Genomic DNA, 19,913 nt, shown 5'->3' on the forward strand with positions numbered 1-19,913 from the left:
TTAGCTGTATATCAGAAGTTTTGTCTTTTATTATATTGTTTCATTGAACTATCATTATCTAGAACTTTATTTTTTATGTTCAAATTCTCTGTCTTGCAGAAATTTTTTTTTTTACATTTTACATTTTTTTTTACATTTTTTACCTGCTAGAAATTTTTTTCTGTTAAAATCATGCCAATTTTTTGAGTTACAAAAACAAAATAATTTAAGCAAAAAAGACTTTGTTTAAACTTTGAAAACTTTTACAAATTTTCTTATATATACATATACATACACTATCTTTACATAAACCATTCAGAAACTCAACTAGATATGCAGACATTTTTATACAGTGTTATATAAATACAATTTTTACATTTACATAGTTTTAACCTTACATAAGTTACATATTTACATTTCTTGTTTTTTTATAAAAAAAAAGTTATAAAAATCTTTCTTAACTTATTCTTTTTTTAGTGCATGCCGTAGTAGCAGCAAGAATAAAAAGAATATTTGCGAACACTAAAAACCCAACAAACTAATTCTATTATTAAAAATACGCTGACAAAGCAAAATAAAGTTCTACAATTTTCTGTTGAATTGTTTTAAAAATTGTATTATTTGAAATTTATTCATTTTTGAGATTTCTAGCATAAATTGTTTTAAGAATATACTATCAAATGAACTATTACTTTAATACTATGGCTTATTCTCGGAGCCACATCTGCAAAGCCGTAAATCTTTTAAACTGTTATTATTTGTTTAGAAATAAAAAGTAAATGTTTTAAATATATATTTTTTAAAGTGTCAAAATTTTGTAAGTTTATTATATATTATTGATTTTATTAGTATATTCTTGTTTTTTATTTATAAAGTATGTATTTTTTATGTATATGTAATTTTGTGTATCTGTTTTTTATTCTATTGTAATCTTTTAAAGCAATTTTTCCGATTTATTTTGTAAGCAAAAAGACTTTCAATGGTAATTGCGATTTCAATGAAATTGTTAATAATCATCAAAGTTAGTAAAACTAATTATGAAATAAACATACAAGGAGTTTCTGGTTACTAAACATAAACATGAATACAAGTAACTCGCGGATGAACAAGCACCGTGTCTGTGGTCACAACAGAACACAAAGATATATATATGTATATATAAATATGTATCTATATATATATATATATATATAAATATTATATATATATATAATATATATATATATATATATATATATATATATAATATATATATATAATATATAACATGAATACATGTAACTCGCTATACTAAACATAAACATGAATACAAGTAACTCGCGGATGAACAAGCACCATGTCTGTGGTCACAACAGAACACAAAGATATTTATATATATATATATATGTATATATAAATATGCATCTATATATATATATAGATAATATATATATATATATAAATAATATATATATATATATATATATATATATATATATATATATATATATATATATATATATATATATAATATATATAATATATATCATGAATACATGTAACTCGCTATACTAAACATAAACATGAATACAAGTAACTCACGGATGAACAAGCACCGTGTCTGTGGTCACAACAGAGCACAAAGATATATATATATATATATATGTATATATAAATATGTATCTATATATATATAAATAATATATATATATATATATATATATAATATATATATATATATATAAAATATATATATAATATATAACATGAATACATGTAACTCGCTATACTAAACATAAACATGAATGCAAGTAACTCGCGGATGAACAAGCACCATGTCCGTGGTTACACCAGAACACAAAGATATATATATATATATATATATATGTATATATAAATATGCATCTATATATATATAGATAATATATATATATAAATTATATATATATATATATATATATATATATATATATATATATATATATATATATATAATATTTATATATATATATATATATAATATATATATATAATATATAACATGAATACATGTAACTCACTATACTAAACATAAACATGAATACAAGTAACTCGCGGATGAACAAGCACCGTGTCTGTGGTCACAACAGAACACAAAGATAAATATATATATGTATATATAAATATGTATCTATATATATATATAAAAATAATATATATATATATATATATATATATATATATATATAACTATAAATATAATATATATATATATATATATATATATATATATATATATATATATATATATATAGTAACTCTTCCTGATGATCCAGCAATGGTGAAACTTCAAGTCGAAGATAAAAGTTAGATAAGTGTTTTTTACTAATTATATATATATATATATATATATATATATATATATATATATATATATATATATATATATATATATATATATATATATATATATATATATATATATATATATATATATATATATTTAGAAAGTTATTAGATATAAAGACAAATTTTTAAGTTCTTAGATATTGCTTTACTAGCTCTAAATATTTTTGCTTCAGTTGCCATTCTTACAAACCCGTTATACTTGAACTTAAAGCTACTTTTTTCTGTTTTAAATACTAATTAAAATTTAAAAGCCCACTCACTGAGCATCATCAGCGCTATTATGAAGCAGTTCTGCTTCCTCTTCATAAAGTATTTTTAATCTATTTAGTTGATTTCTATCTAGGTAATTTACGTTCTACAGTAACTCAATAATTTAATTATTTCATTTGTTCATCTTACTAAGAAGTATTGTTTCAAATGTGTTAAAATTTTCAAACTACTCGAAACATAAAATTGTTATTAAAAAAATTAACTTTTTTATTTATAAAATAATTTAGCTTCAAGCTAGTATTAGTTTTATTAGAATTTTGTTACACTTTTTGGGGCGGAGGCTATTTTTATTTTGGGGGCCTTTTTATGTACCATAGTGTACATTTCTTCTTGACTATTTGGGGCCCCTAATATTGTGAGGCCCCTAATATTGTGGGGCCCGGGGATATAGCGCCCTTTAACCCCAACCCTCCTTAATAAGACCTCCAGAAATAAGGCATGAGTATATAAATAAAAATATTAAATTAAACGCTTCAATAAATAAAAGAACGTTTGTTTCTTTATTAAGCAATTGTAAGATGTTACTTTATATAAAATGTCGCTTAATTTTATTAAAAAATCATAAAAGAGCGATGTTTCAAAATATTTGTTCTATACGTTATTTATTTTGCTTTAATTTTTTTCGCATTAAAAGTTATTTTCTTTTCTAATTTTTTTTTTGTGATTGTCTCTCATCAGTCCAATTAATCTTTTTTGCATTTTTTTTGTTTTTTGAAATGTTTTCAAAACAACAAAAAAATCTGGCCAGTTTTTTGCAACTAAATATTATTTCCATGGTCACTTATCAAGAGTGATCCCTGCTGCTTCCCGACCAAACCTGTAAAGATTAATAAGTAGAAATATTAATTATTAATATTATTATTATTAATTAGTTATTTTTAATTTATTATAGATTAATAAGCAGAAATAAAAAATTATTTCCAAAATTTATAAAAAAAGAAATTGCAATAATATAAAAAAAAGACAAGTTTATTTACCTGACATTATAGTTGAAGTAAACTATAAAAAGGTTTGCTTATTAACAGTATAAAAAGGTTTTATTAACAGTATAAAAAGGTTTTATTAACAGTATAAAAAGGTTTATTAACAGTATAAAAAGGTTTGCTTATTAACAGTACTAGAAATAGCATTGTGGAAATTGTTGCCAACAATTTAGAATTGTTGCCAACTTAATGCATATCTAAATTAAAAATTTTATATGCCTTTAAAAAGTTTAATTTTTAAATCATTTAGATAAATGCTTTCATCCAATCTTTCGTGACTTTTCGAAACATTTGTACATTATTTGAACTTAATGAAGAGATTTGCAAAATGGAGTCAAAAAGTTCTTTTTTGGATCTCAAACTTGGTCCACTGCAGAAACAACTATTGATTTATGATAACTTTAAATTTCCATTAAATCAAAATGACATTCCTCATATAACAACATCTGATGTTTTACGACTTATAAGGGATATGCTTAAAAAAAAGCAATGTGCAGATGAACAACTATCAGAAAACTCTAGTACAGGATTAAAATCCTTGAAACATGAACCAAGAGAAGAAGAAAAATTTAGAATTTTATTACCAGAGTTAATGGAGTTTCTTATCAAGCAGCATGGATTTACAGACCCATATGGAAGCGGAGTCAAAATATCAAGTATTGCACTAGCAGTTTCTGTAAGTTTTTATTTATAATATATATATTTTATTATCTATTTATTTTATTATAATTATATTGCGTTAAATGGATTTTGAAAGTTTTTAAAAATGGTTTTGAAATTATATTTAACTTTTATTTTGAGGTGTGCTAAGGTTTCGAATTATTTGCAATATTTTTTTTTAACTCAAAGTAAAACTGTGAATTTATAAAACTCAAAACATGTATTCACATATTTTGATGAATTGGGTTTGAAAAATTATTTAGCATTAAAAACATTCATTACTTTAAAAGTATTTTGAAGAATTTTTTGGTTTTATAATTTTTTCTCAAGCACCAAATGAAATAAATATGCCAATATCTAAGTACACAATATCCTAATATATTGTGTGCACTTTAATTCTAAAAATGGTTTCTTCAATATTTCAAAAAAGAAGAAAAACAAAGATTGATGAAAAAAATGATTGCTAGACCAACCCAAACCCTCAGTCAATGTAAATATATATATATATATATATATATATATATATATATATATATATATATATATATATATATATATATATATATATATATATATATATATATATATATATATATATATGTATATATATATATATATGTATATATATATGTATATATATATATATATGTATATATATATATATATATATATATATATATATATATATATATATATATATATATATATATATATATATATATATTACATTACATTAGTGATGTAGCCATATATGTAGAACATTTGATTTCAAGCCATGTATGTACTACATATGATTTTAATGTATATAGAGCATATAGATATGCTTGATTGAGTCTTGTTTTCTTGCCTGCTAGAAAATGGTATCTGTTGTTCCGATTTTCAATAACTCCAGAAAACATTTTGACCCCTCCAATTATTAGTCAATTATTAGTCTTCTTTCTATTATTAGCAAGGTCTTTAAGTCTTCGATCAACAAGTTTCTCACATTCCATCTTGAGTCAAATAATTTACTGTCAGACAATCAACATGGTTTTTGATCCTGTCATTCTATGGCTGACTTAATAACTACTGTGACCGAAAGAATTAATCGTGCATTAGATGGAGGCAGAGAGGCTAGGGCTATTGCTCTTGATATATCTAAAGCTTTCGACAAAGTTTGGCATGCTGGACTTCTCCATAAACTTGTTTCATATGGTGTATCTGGGAATGTTTTTAAGATTACCAAATAGTTTCTTTTTAACAGCTTTGTTAAAGTCATCCTCAAAGGCCAACACTGTTCTAAATTTCCAGTAACTCCTGGGGTACCTCAAGGTTCTATCCTTGTTCCTGTTTTGTTTCTTACCTATATTAACGATCTTCCTGAGAACCTCACATCTAAAGTAGCTCTTTTTGCTGATGACTCAACATTATAATCCTGTCTTGATAAAAAGTCTTCTCTTTTCGATCGCTTAGAATCTTGAATCTGATCTCACTTCTGTAACAGATTGGGGCTCGCAGTGGCTTGTAAATTTTCACTCCAACAAAACTCAGTTATTAACTGCAAACATTTCTTAGAGTTCTATATCTTTAAGACCAATCGCTCTTGATTTGACCTTGGAAGTTGACTAAAGTTACCTTGTACACCATAAAAAAGAGATGAAATATACCCATGGCATGAAATATAAAGGCCTGAGTCTTCTTTTCTTGGTTAAACCCCTTTACAGATTCAACATGGAATTGTTTAATGTTTGATAAACAAATTGTAATGTACTTCCAGGTTTAGTTTATGGGTATTAGTCTTAATTTTTCTCTTAATTTCTTAATCTTAAATTTAAATTAAAACTCTTAATTTTTAAAATCAATTTAGAAAATGATAATTACTTTAAAGACGTTAATTTTGCAGACAATACAGTCATACACTATGACTCTATACACTATACTCTATAGACTATATCTATACATATCTATATATATATATCCATACACTCTATACACTACACACTATACACTATATATATACACACTATACACTACATACAATACTGTCATACACAATACACTACACACAATACTTTTATACACTATGGAAAAAAATATGCAGGATGAATTGACATTTATTATATTTTTTTAATTATATAATTTAGTCTTAAACCTTGTAAGTTGTAAATAACAATCTATGTTATTTGACACCCCAAAGCAGTTATTAAGAACTGCATTAATTCTGGATTCAATTTATAATAACATTAAAATAGCTTTAAGCAACATTTATTATCTTGAAGTAATTGCAGTAATCATCTTATTTTAAATGTATTTTTAAAAATATGTTAGAAAAAGCAAAACCTTATCTTTACTTAGTTTCTCTAATGATTGCATATTATGGAATTACATGTTCGAAAAAAATCAAGTTATTCTAACTAATAGTTATATATTTATAATTACTTATAAATACTATAAATACTTATTGTCTTGTATGTACCAAATTAATGTTAATGAATTAAAACGCACACTAAGAAAACAGTATAGTTGGTGTGTTTTTCCCTATCCATGGTTTAAAGTGTCAATTCAAAGTTTTCAGGTGGTGTGCAATAACCCCTAAAGCTTTTTTAACTATAAAAGTTGATAATTCTGAAAAAGGAAAGTAAATCTATTACTATACTTCTATTACTTCTATTTTTTATATATTTTAATTAGTATTCTATTATTTTTCTATGGTTGTTATTTTTAATTTTATTACTTTCATTCAAATAGTTTTGATTAAACTTATTTAATGTCATATTTTAATTTTGTTTATTTTGTTATTTTTACTTTTTAATTTATATGGAAGATGTTATAATGATGTAAATATTTATTAAAGGAATTAGTTATTAAAAATCATTAAAATTTATTTCTTCAGGTTGTCAAAAATGTTGTGTTTACGCGAAATGAACGTGATCAAATAAAGTATTTTTATGATCAACTTCATAAAGAACTTGATTTATACTTTGATCATAAGTTAAATGAAATTGTAAGATCAAGTAGGCCACAAAACCTCATAGAGAAGTTATGTGGAATGAGGTTGTTTGATGCTATCAAAGAAATTCACACAATGCTGACTCATATGACACAGGAGGTATCTAAGTATTTTTGCAATGGTTCTTCTATATCTAATGCTTTAGTATCAGAAACATTATCTAACTTTATGCAGTGCCTAAAATCTGTTCAGCAAGATGTGTTATTAAGTCGTATCGTTCATATAGTGCTTTTAACAGCTCCTCTCAAAGTTATAGGGTTGGATGATATTGATATTCTAAGATATTTAGGTTTTGATGAAACCATACAAAAGTTGTTAAATGAGAACAATAAAGAAAGGTTAAATGTCAAACATCAATCAGGTTATTCTGTAACTCCAAAAGGTAAGTGTTAATATTTTTTTAAGCTACAAAAACTAACTTGCATTGTTTTTTCTAGAAAAAACTTTTATTTAGTTATAAATTAACTATATTTAGTTATAAATTAACAATAACATCCATCAACCAATCATCTGCAATATTTTTAACAACTAATTCACTAACCTTTTGTTTCTGTTTAGCTATAGTACTTTCTTTCTTTCAAATTCTTTTCTACTGTCTCAATCATTTTTTCAGGAGAAATTTAATATAAATGTAAATGTCATATTGGTCATACTTTGCAATGACATTGCAAATGGCGGAAGCGTTTATTTAACGGTGAAAAGGAAAAATAGAGAAAAGGAAAAACGGAAAGAAATTATTAAAAAAAATAAAAATAATAAGTTAAAAATAAAGTAAAATAACAAAAATATTAAAAGATACAAACAAACTTAAAGATTGAAAAAAACATAAAACAAGAAAATGAATAAAAAAGTAAAACGAACAAATAGATTTAATAAAATAAAACAATTAAAAGCAAAGTAACAACTTAAAATAAAAGAAGTTCGAAAAAATAACAAAAAGAACTACTTAAAACAAAAATTATTCACTACAAATTTTCTACCCTTTTCTGTATCCGCTAAGAGTAACAAATATAATTTATTTTATTTTGTAGAAGTTTTTGTGTTTGCCTTTTCGTTTGCGTAAAGTTTGTTATTATTTGTCCTGTTGTTACTAATGATTTTTATTGTTGTTATTAATTGAGTGTTTTCATATTTTTTTGTCTTTTTATTTAATTTATTATAGCTTAATCATTATTTTTTTATAATTAATTTAATTTACACTTGCTTTCATTTATTAATATTACTGTGGAATTTTTTTGTTTGTTTATTTTATTTAGGTGTCACTCAAATGACTGGTTTTTAACTATATGAGTGACACCTAACCTAATTTTGTAAAATTATAAAAATTTGTAATTTTCAATTTTTGGTTAAATAAATGGATATAAAACGTTTTTTATGAGTTTATATAAATTTTACAAAACTTAACATATATTTTAGCCTTGGTAATAGAAACTGCAAAAAAGTGGTTTTCTCAAAATACAGACTTTACGATTGAGTCACTGTTTAGAATAGAAAGACAGATAACATCAGAAATCAATGAAAATTATGAATGTTTTAATGATCTTGGACATGGAACATTTTTAAAGTTTTTAGTTAATAACGAAAGTATTAAACATTTAGTAAAATTGAATACTGTTCCAGCATCATTTAGAAGCACTTACACAAAAGAAGACATTTTAAATTTTACTCAGCAATGTGGAACAGAAAAAAGCGATGTATGTTTAACTTTTGAGCTATAAATTTGATTTTAAACTATATTAAAAAAAAAATAATAATAATATTAAAAAACGTATTTTTAAAAATTCTTTGTTAGACTTTTTTACATGTATATATATGTATATAAATATATATATATATATATATATATATATATATATATATATATATATATATATATATATATATATATATATATATATATATATGGGTTTCGACTTTTTTAACTTTTTGTAAAAAAATGATTTCCTGTGTCATAAATCAATGAACTTTTGCTCAAAAGTAATGAAAATGGGTTTTATTCTGATTAATTTTCCAAAAAAATGACCCTAAACACAAAATTTTTAAAATGGTATATAATTAGTATTTGTAGGCAGTTAAGTAGTATTTGCAAGTATTATGACTTATTCTGAAGCCTAGAAGCAGGGTACCACTCAAAATCCAGATTGTGGGTCACTATCTGTTTCTGGGAGAATTCATCAGAGAGAACGCATAAAGAAAATTGAGAAACAAGCAACAAGTTTATGGCAAAAAAAGGTAATTTTTCAATATTTATCAATTCAAGTCGTACAGGCAAAACTGGATCAAGTGCTGAAAATGTACAAAATATGTGTAAAACAAAGAAAATTTGATCCATTGAATGAAGTTTTTGACATTGCAAAAAAAGATGGTGAATGGCTCTGCAGTGTGGACAAAAGGTTGTATCATCTTCAGATTGAAAGCAAAGGGTAGGTTAAGTATGCAACTGCAAAGGCTGCTTATTCAAAAACTATCTATCCATCCAAAAGAAGAAAAATATCCTTGAAGCCTACTTCAACAACATTAATACAAATTCCAAATCTTAGTCTGAGGCAGAATATTAAGAGTCTGAAGATTCAAAAGAAAAGTTGACAAGTACCAGCAAGAAACTACAAACTACAGCGGAACCAAAACTGCAACCAAACCTTCACAGTCTAATATAATCAGATCAACTAATGAAGAAGTTGTTAAACTTAAAGAAATGAAGAAAACACTACATTTAGAAAGCTGGTTACTGCACTTTGATGGTAAATGTTAATTACCAAATTAGTCACCAAAAATACTAAGTGTTAGTGTTGAAGAATAAATAAAGAGAAGTTATGTTACATGCCCTTGATCTACCAGCTGCAAACGCAGATACTGTTTATCAGTTGTTAAAGGTATAACATCTATTTTTGATGGATACAATTTATGGAAGAGTATAAAGATGATTGTAGTGGACACTGAATGTAAATGCTGGAAGAAGGAATAGGATTGTCAGTCAGTTACAAAGACGTTTTGCTGAAAAGAAACTGGAAGAACCACAATTTATTTAATGCCAACATGATGTTCTTGACCAAATCCATTGCTTAGTAATAGATGATGAACTTAGGAAATATCATGTTGCCCAATATTAAATATCTGTTCATCCCAGAACCAGAAACACTTCTTTAGCATTCCAGAACCAGTAATCACTTCTTTGTGATAATATAAACATTCTATATCATTTAACTTAGGTATTCTGCTTTTATGAATAATCTAGGGTATTTCCTAAAGTGAAGTTTCAGAAAATACCTAAATTAAATAATGCAAGATCTTTGGGCATTTATTCTTTTTTTAAAGAATCTGGAGTATTTTCTAAAGTGAAGTTTCAATAAGTACCTTAAATAGTATTAGCTCTTTTGGCATTTATTCTTCTACTAGAGAGAAGAGACTCACTACTCGACATTTGATGATTCATCACTTACAGATGGGCGGACCATTAGTTTACTGACCAAATGTAAAATGCAGATGTTTATCGGGAGCTATGTAGCAGCTTGCACAGTCACAAAAAAGTGTTAAACTCAGTGAAAATTTTTTGGAATCAGGAACCTTTGAGATTGGAAATTCCCAAAACAAATCAATGGGAAGAATCAGCAATCAAGTGTCTTCAAGATCTTTTTTTCATCTGTAAAAAGAAAGAGAACCCTGGCTATGATTTATTTTGTCTAACATAAAACATGTATAAGGCGCTTTAAATAAGCTGAATACAACAAAACATTCTTCTGATTTACATAGTAGCTTTTTGTACTTGTAGAATCATGATTTAAGTTTATCATGTTATATTTATTTGTAACTTAGTGTGTTATGATGTAATAATAAACTGTTCAATGCTTTAAAACTACATAATGACTCTTCAATAAAAAAAAATTAAAATTAAAAAATAATGATCATAAAATTATTTAAAATTTTAACCATACACATATATGGTTAATTGGATTTTTTTGATTGTGGGTGGCCTTTTTCAACAAAAAAATTGAATTAATGTTCTTTTTAATTACTTTTCTACATTTATTAAATAATTTATGACACAAAAACAGGGGTATAAATACATATACAGCCCTCAGAATTAGGGTCGGCATTTCCTAAATTTCGACCTAACTGCCAACCTACATGTGTTTGCGGTCGGTAAATAATTGCTGACCCCATACTATGTTATACAGTAACCCTTTTGTGTCAAATTTTTTTTGCTGACCTGATGCTGACCTCTAACAGTTTAAGGTCGACAAGGTTAAGAGTTTAAGGTATAACAGTTTATTGCCAACCTCATTTTTCTTAAGTCCAACAGCTGCATATATATATATGTATATATATGTATATATATAAATGTGTATATATATATATATATATATGTATATATATATTTTTTAATTCTTAATTAGACTTTTATGTATATATATATATATATATATATATATATATATATATATATATATATATATATATATATATATATATATATATATATATATATATATATATATATATATATACACACACACAACCCTCGGAAGTAGGAAAAATGAGGTCGGCAATAATTTGCCAACCTCAATCTTTTAAAAGCTGGCATCAGGTTATGCAGTAGTGGTGTAGAGGTAGAGCGCTCGCTACATAAGCGAGAGGTTCCGAGTTCGATTCCCACCATGTCCCTGGTAGTACCGCGCTCAACTTGTTTCTCCGCGCAGCGGCCTTGTTCGTCAAGGTTCGTGTTTTGGAGTTATAGAGTTAAGAGAGGGTTATAATCACAAGTAGCCTCCTCATCTGTAGTGGCCTTCTCGGCCTTGGGGAGGTGAATTATTAAAAAAAAAAAAAAAAAAAAAGGTCGCCAAAAAAAATTTGATACAATGGTCTCACCATTAAACATAGAAACGAGGTTGGCAATTCTTTGCCGACCTCAAACACTTTAAGGTCGGCATTGCCGAATGCTGACCCTAATTCCGAGGGTTGTATGCGTACATTTTTTTTTACAATTTGGTTACATTTTATTCAATAATGGAGAAATTGGAAACAAACTAGTAATTCTATGTAGTTTTAAGGTCTGATTTGTTCTACATTTTTACTATTTATATAAAAATAAAAAAATAGTTTACTTTAAAGTTAAAAAAATAAGAAAGTTAATGAACAAAACATAAAAGAAAAATAATTTTTTATTTTTCTAAAGATTAGCTTAAATTTTAGCTTAGATTAGCTTTAAAATTAGTTAACTTTAATTAAAAAAGGTTTAGCAAATTCTCTTATTTGTTTATTTACTTAAGATAATCAGTCCCATTTTGCTGACTGAATCTGAATCTAAAGAAAGATTCTAATTTTCCAACTGAAGGTACTAAAACTAATTTCAACAAGACTCAAACTTGGCTGATAGAGCAAATCCAACTACATTTGCATTATGTTTTTTGATCCTGCATAGAAAAAAAATGGTATCATTAAAAGAACCAGCCAAAATATTACAACAGTACAATTTTTATACTATAGTTTAATTTCATACAAAGACAAAAAAGAGATTTACAGATTTTTTTTTTGTTATGGTGATTAAATTGCTACAATAAGTCCTTACAATCTTGTCACAGAGCACTGCGGAAGAGCATTCAACTAGGAAGTTCACACCTCCTCCTTTAACAATGTTGGTTATTGGGCTAGAGCTGGTGTCAAACCTCAAACCTCTTGGTTTGAGGAGGCGTAAATTTCTCAGTTAAGATTGTAAGGACTTCTGGGACTAGCCAGAATGCTAACCACTGTGTCATGGCTGCACAATTAGAGAAAAGAATCAGTAGTAATGAAATGGCAAGCAAGAGAGGCAACTTTAGCAGATACTGACTTTGCATCATGGGTTGTATATATGGTTTTCATATATACAATACATGGTGCAAATTTTCCTTTAACTCCACTGCAATTTGTTGAGTTAAAGGAAAATGCCATCTATAAACCCATATATAATTGCCATTTATTAAATAAAAATATCAATAACTCTGTAATACTTCTTAGCAGTAAACAACTAGGTTTTGCTTGGATTAAACTTTACCTGTCATTTCAAGCCTGTCACAGATGGGAAATCACACTTAAGGTCAACTGTTCTTAATCCTTATTAAGAAGTGATGACTTACAAAAACGATATCTTTTAAATTTATGTAATGGTTCTGTTAATAAATATAACTAACCTATATTTTTTTAGATAATATAAGCAGTATAATTCATTAAAAAAAAAAGAAAATTATTTTATGTTTTAAAAAAATTTGAATTATGGTTATTTTTTTGTGGTTTTGCACCACTGTGCTCTGTTGCCATTTTCCAGCAGGATGAAAAACAAGATTCAGTTAAATGTTAACTAGTTTAAAGAGTAACAAACAAAAGTGTTCTGGAAAGTTCTGGAAGTGTTCTTTTTGTTACAAGAATGTTGTCTGGTCCACAAACTGCAGTGGAGTTATAGGAAAGTTTTTTTTTTAATGTTTGGCTTTATCCTTGGAAAAAGTAGTCAGATGTGTTTTAGAGATGGAATATTCAACTTGCCTTTTGTTAATGACTCTGGTAAATTTTTTTTAGAGTTTGTAGAACCTATCTTCTTAGATATAAAATTATTTAAATTAGAATAGCAGCTGCAAAAGAAGGTGAAAAGCATACCTGCTTGAGTTTTACCTTTAGCAGATGCCAAAAAAATTTCCATCCCTGCTTGAAGCCAGGAGTTTATGTAGAAGTACAATTATCAGTGGAGAGCAAAAGACATCATCTCATGGACTGTCATGACGAAAATCGAAAGGTATCCCAGTCAGCTTTAAGGGTAGTAATAAAGTGCATATGATAGGGTCTAAATAACAAGTACAGAATAAATGTTTTAATGAGAGCATGGTTCAATATGATTGTTTCTAATAAAATGATATTCTAATTAAAAAGTTTCATAAAATTATTTTGTAAAAAAATAGTTTTTATAAAATCTTTGTCTTAAATAAATCTTTACTTGTCTCAACAAAACAACTGGTAAAATAATTAATTGTTTTGGGGTTTTTGTTCATGAAATATTAAAAAGTTTTAGTTTGTTAATTGTATTTTCAAAAAATAGAAAATAATTATTTGGAAAAAGTATAAATAAAAATTTAAGAAATCAAATCACAGGCTTGTTGTGAATCAAATCACAGGCTTGTTGTGAAAGACTTGACTAAGATTATCAACTCAGAGTTACAGAGTATATTGTTAGAGTATTTATTTTGCCAAGTTTTCTAAAGGTATCAGCACTAAAAATTCTGTTTAATTGTTAATTGTTGTTTAATTAATTTTGAATATAAGTTAAAATAGTTTTTTTTCCCTAATTTCACATTGTCTATGCTATTATGTCAAATTCTTATATGAGTTTCGGATGCAAATTTAATAGCAGTAATTAAAGGTTTCTAAAACAAATTTGCTTCAAAAGCATTTTATAAAATTAAGGATATAGTTTATTTATAAAACTTATTTTAAAGTTGTATTAAATTCTGAAGTTCTCTAATATTGGCAACTATTTTGTAGTTGTTTAGTTTTTTGTTTATTTTTTTTACTTTAGTTCATTTTTAATAAATATATTGTAATAACATTTTCTTTAGATTATAATTATTGGTAAAATTTATTGATACTTTTTTAAAATGAAATAAAATAATTTTATTTTGTTTTAAATTGTTCATTTAACTTAAGATTATAGTAAATAAAAATAATTATTAAAAATAAGTATTATTCATTATCTGATTTTTGTTTTTGTTGTTTAGTATATATTTTCAACAACACTAATCTTTAATTTTCTATTGATTGAAGATATTTAAATGCCATTCTTCTCACCCCAACCAGCCCTTACAATTAACCCAACACTAAAAAAGGACTCCATTTAGTTTCTAAAAGAGGGAAAGATCAATAGTTAACTATTTATTGAACAATTTTATCCTTCATTTTTCTTGACTTCTTATTACGTGAGTTTGAACTTGAATCTCCATTTCTGATTTAAGACATACATTTTTTTCCATTATTCAACCATTGTTCTAATAACATTGTCATCTGTATGTTGATATAGTAATTAATATTTTAGATTCAGCATACACTGCAAGTAATTAATATCTAGGATTCAGCATACATTGATATAAAATTTATCAAGATTTTATATCAGTAAAGTTTCTTTTTGCCTGCCTCATTTTATTTTTGTCAAGATTTCAAATAGAGTTTTAACATCATTGAATGGAAGTTCATTATTATTGCCTTTGGTGTAATAACATAAGATGTTAAAAAAATCTTTTATTCTTCAATATTCTTTTTAAATTGTGAAACGAAACAACTTCATTTTAAATGAACTTGTTTTATTTTGTGAGGTATTTAATTGCAGCTAAATAGATTTTGCACATTTTAATGATTAATTAAAATGATTTGTTTTTCTTTTGCATAAAGTTAAAATGATATTTATGGATTTTTAACTCAATATGGAGTCATGAATATAAAATTGCAAGGTATGAAGAGAGAATGGAATTGATTTCTGTGTATTTTATTTTAGCTTTGATATTATTTGCATCATTTTTGAACAATAAGATAAATTTAATATTACAGTTAACTCTCGATATTCCGAACTTTTATGTATCCCCAACTTTATTTCCAGTCCCTTGCACACTCATTTGAGCCAAAATCCTCTCGATATCTCTAACTCTCTATTTCTCTAACTCTCTATATCTCAAACTTTTTTCCAGGTTCCCTGTAAGTGAGTTCGAGATGCCGAGAGTCAACTGTATTTGTATTGTCTAAACAAGAAGATAAATTTTGCTTGAAGAGATTTTAAGTCTCCAAACTTTTTGTAAATATAGTTCATTAATATGATTACTTTCAAAAAAAATCAACGACTAAAAAATAACAGTTTCTTATATAAATCTTGTTTGATTTATTCTGTGCCCAGTGATGCTTAAGAATATAATTTTTATGATATTTATGATTGGGGTAAGCATCTTTTATCCAATGCGATCAGTTTTCCTAATAATTTATGGAGTCGAACAGATTAGTGGTCTTACCCTTTTTTTTCAAAAGCTTGAATAATTTTAATTTGTAATTTATTATTGCTGGTAAAAGTATATGGAGCTTCAGAAGTAGTGTAAGATATTTATTTCTTATATTTAAAACTTTTCTTTGTGCTTTAATTGGAAATGTTTTACTTTAGTCTCATTTAACTTTAATGATTTTCCTCACCTTTTAACTAAACTGTTGCACAGTATACACTTACACATACCAGGAAAAGTGAATGTAAGATGGATACAAAGTTGATTTAAGGTGAATACAAAGGGGATAGAAGTAATGGTTATTACAAAAAATGTGTACCTCATACTTTTTGACTCCATACTTTTAAAAGTTTTTTTTTAAATGAAACTTTTATAAAATAATGAAAGTTGAGTGGAAAAGAAGAAAAGTGAGAAAGTTGAATAAAATATGAAAAAATGAAGAAAATCTGCTTACATAAATTGTAATATTATTAAATAATTATATTGCTTTCAAAACTGAAATCAATTATTTTTTCAATTGCATATTGCTAATTACAATCAATTGCTCATTTTAGGATGATAAAGTCCAAGGATTGAAAATACAGTTTAATGTAAAAGATCCATCCTTGTTTTCTGGTTTGTTCAATGGAACTCCAACAGATTGCGTCTTTATCTATCAGCATGCTGTTTTGTGTGGAACTGAGTATCAAAAAGAACTTATTTCCAAAACTCACTCAGACGATTCTTTGATTAAAGTTGTTGTTTCAAAAATTAATTCACTGCCTTATTTGGAGGAGATATCACAATTGACCAATTGGGATGAAATATTTCAGAATAAATTGGGAAACTTAAAGGTGTTTATACAATCAAATTTTTTTTTTAAGGATGTTCAGTATTTGTTTTTAGAGATTCAATCTGGAAAATTTGTTAAAATTTTAAAAGACTGTTCGATTGAACTATTCACAGAAGCATTAACTTCTAGAGATCCTAAAAGGATATCTTTGTGTCTAACCTCTATATTATGTTTGAATGGCCAAATTGATCATGCGCCTTTGACTTTGCTCTCAAATCGAATGGAAATGTTTATGCAATCAACTTTTCAAACTTTTAGCTACTCTGATCATTTTTTATTAGATATCATTTTAGAGTGCATTTATTGGATTCCATTTCATATTCTCTGTAGTGTGGTTCGAAAGGTAATTAATTATTGTTTTTTTCATGTATTGTATTTTATTATTTATATTAACACATTTGAAACTTTTTTTATTAATTCAATTCTTCTTTAATAGATTGTATTTTGTTATTTATACTCTACATCAGAAGCTAAGGTTTCCTTTAAATTGTATTATAAATTAATTTGGTTTGTTTATTTTGTTTATAAATAGCATTCAAGTGGTTATTTTATTATTTATTATGACAGCAAATGTTGTTGGCGGAAATAAAAAATAATTCAGGCAAAAAGCTGTCATGTCGAGAAGCTTGCATGGCTCGCTATATTTGTTTTACATGGGCTTTTATCTGATAGCGCCTTAAATTAATTATCTGTTAACTCTAAAAAACAAAATTTTAATTTGAAATCCATGATAAACAGTTTAAAGAGTGGGTTAAAGAGGGTAGATTTTGCTTAATTATTTGAGTTTATATATTTAATGGTATTCACCTCCTAAAGGCCAATATGTTTAAAGAGGTTGTTTTTTTTAAATTTTTACAACTCTATCTCAGCCCTATAACATTGCAACAAACTTTAAAGAACACAGGGAAAGCAACACAGAGAAACAGACTATATATAATCTTCCTTATGTTAGATGTTTTATCTCCATTATCTACAATATAATTGATTGTTTCTTTTTTATTAGATGTTTTTGACTCCATTAGATAAAATATAATTGATTGTTTCCCTTATGTTAGATGTTTTTGTCTCCATTATCTACAATATATGGCAGCCAAAATGTGCCTCACTTACTCTTAAAAGTTTGTACTAATAACTCAACTTTCAGAAGTAGAATTCATGCTCTTGGTTTTCAACTACATGTTGCTGAGTGGATTGAAGATTACAATAAACAGTTGATTAATATCCAAGTTGATATACGAAATGTTTTAGGTATGATTTTAAAAATATAAGTTTTTACGTTTAAGATTTTACATTTAAGAGGTTTTCAAGTTTGTGCTGTTGTTTGTTTTTATGCTACAAAAAATATTTTTATTTTGATGAATAACTTCAATAATTTTATAGTTTTAAAATTTATTTAAAATTTAAATTTTTCATTTATATACATGTATATATTTTTCATTTGTATATATATATATATATATATATATATATATATATATATATATATATATATATATATATATATATATATATATATATATATATATATATATATATATATATATATATATATATATATATAAAGAGTTTGATTATTTGAAAAAATACAACTTTATGATGGAACTTAAAGTTTCATGCCCTTCGGCAATCATCAGCCATATTTTATAAAATATGAAATATAGAATAAAATATGGCTGATGATTGCCGAAGGGCATGAAACTTTAAGTTCCATCACAAAGTTGTATTTTTTCAAATAATCAAACTCTTTATATATTAATACTGATCTATTTTGTAAACAATTTACTTAATATTGATCACTCTCCAATGAACAAGAGACTTTGTATCATAACTTGGTACAATAAAACAACATATATATATATATATATATATATATATATATATATATATATATATATATATAATATATATATATATATATATTTCAATTTTAAATAATGCTTGTTTTCTGTTTCTTGAGAACTTCAGATATTAATGTGTTTTCGATTAAAGTGTTTTTTATTTTTAATAAGATTTTCAAAGCATTTTGAAAAATGGAAATTTAGATTTATTGTTCTTAATGACGAACTGACCTCATGTTTAAATTCCATATGATCTTTTTGTTGGAGACTTTTTGAGCAATCTACAAGCCATTTAATAATATTTTCAAAATCCACTGCTTCATTTGGAAAAAAATTATTTTTATACCTCGGATCTAAAAATGTGGCTAAAATGAGATTTTTATCATTGCAATATTTTTCAAATCTTTCATTCGCTGATTTTTACATTCTTTTAAAGTTGTCCCTAACCCTAAAAACGAGGGAGATTTTTCAGCTTGAACCAGCATGGTTTTTATAACTTGTATCGTTGGAATTATAGCAGACGCAATTGCTTCACGCTCACTTAATAAATTTTTTATATCATTAAACATTTTTAAAATTTTTCTAAAATAATCCATTCATTGTTTTTTAGTGACTTTAGTTTAGAGTTGTCATTATCACAACAAAATGGGATCAAAGCACGCTTCTGTTCAAAAATTATTTCAAACATAAAATATTGACTATTTCATCTTGTTGTTATGTCTTGTTTGAACCTATTTTCTCGCACTTTATAATTAGTTTGATATTTTTGATAAGCTTCAAAAGAAGATGGCGAATGATTAAAATGGGTTACTATGTTTTTACAAGTTGTTGATATATTTTTAATGTATATCTGGGCAAATACAGCATCATTCAACGCAAGTTGCAAAATGTGTAAAAAACACGGCAAACTGTTGTAACCTGCCTCTCTTATGCCTGCTACCATATTAGCTGCATTATCTCTAACAACTAAATGTACCTTTGAAGTTAGAATAAGAA

General features: G+C 25.7%; 1 protein-coding gene across 1 annotated transcript in view; it reads left to right on the forward strand.

Moving 5' to 3' along the window:
• Positions 1-19,913, forward strand: part of LOC100211694 (uncharacterized) — a 127,018-nt gene that overhangs the window by 28,595 nt on the left and 78,510 nt on the right. Inside the window, exons 2-6 of the mRNA XM_065816387.1 lie at positions 3,850-4,275; positions 7,132-7,630; positions 8,665-8,942; positions 16,802-17,422; positions 18,135-18,327. Coding sequence (XP_065672459.1) covers positions 3,850-4,275; positions 7,132-7,630; positions 8,665-8,942; positions 16,802-17,422; positions 18,135-18,327 — 2,017 coding nt within the window. The remainder of the gene's footprint in view (positions 1-3,849; positions 4,276-7,131; positions 7,631-8,664; positions 8,943-16,801; positions 17,423-18,134; positions 18,328-19,913) is intronic.

This window comes from Hydra vulgaris, chromosome 13 (genome assembly GCF_038396675.1).
Source record: "Hydra vulgaris chromosome 13, alternate assembly HydraT2T_AEP".
In the NCBI taxonomy this organism is placed as follows: domain Eukaryota; kingdom Metazoa; phylum Cnidaria; class Hydrozoa; order Anthoathecata; family Hydridae; genus Hydra; species Hydra vulgaris.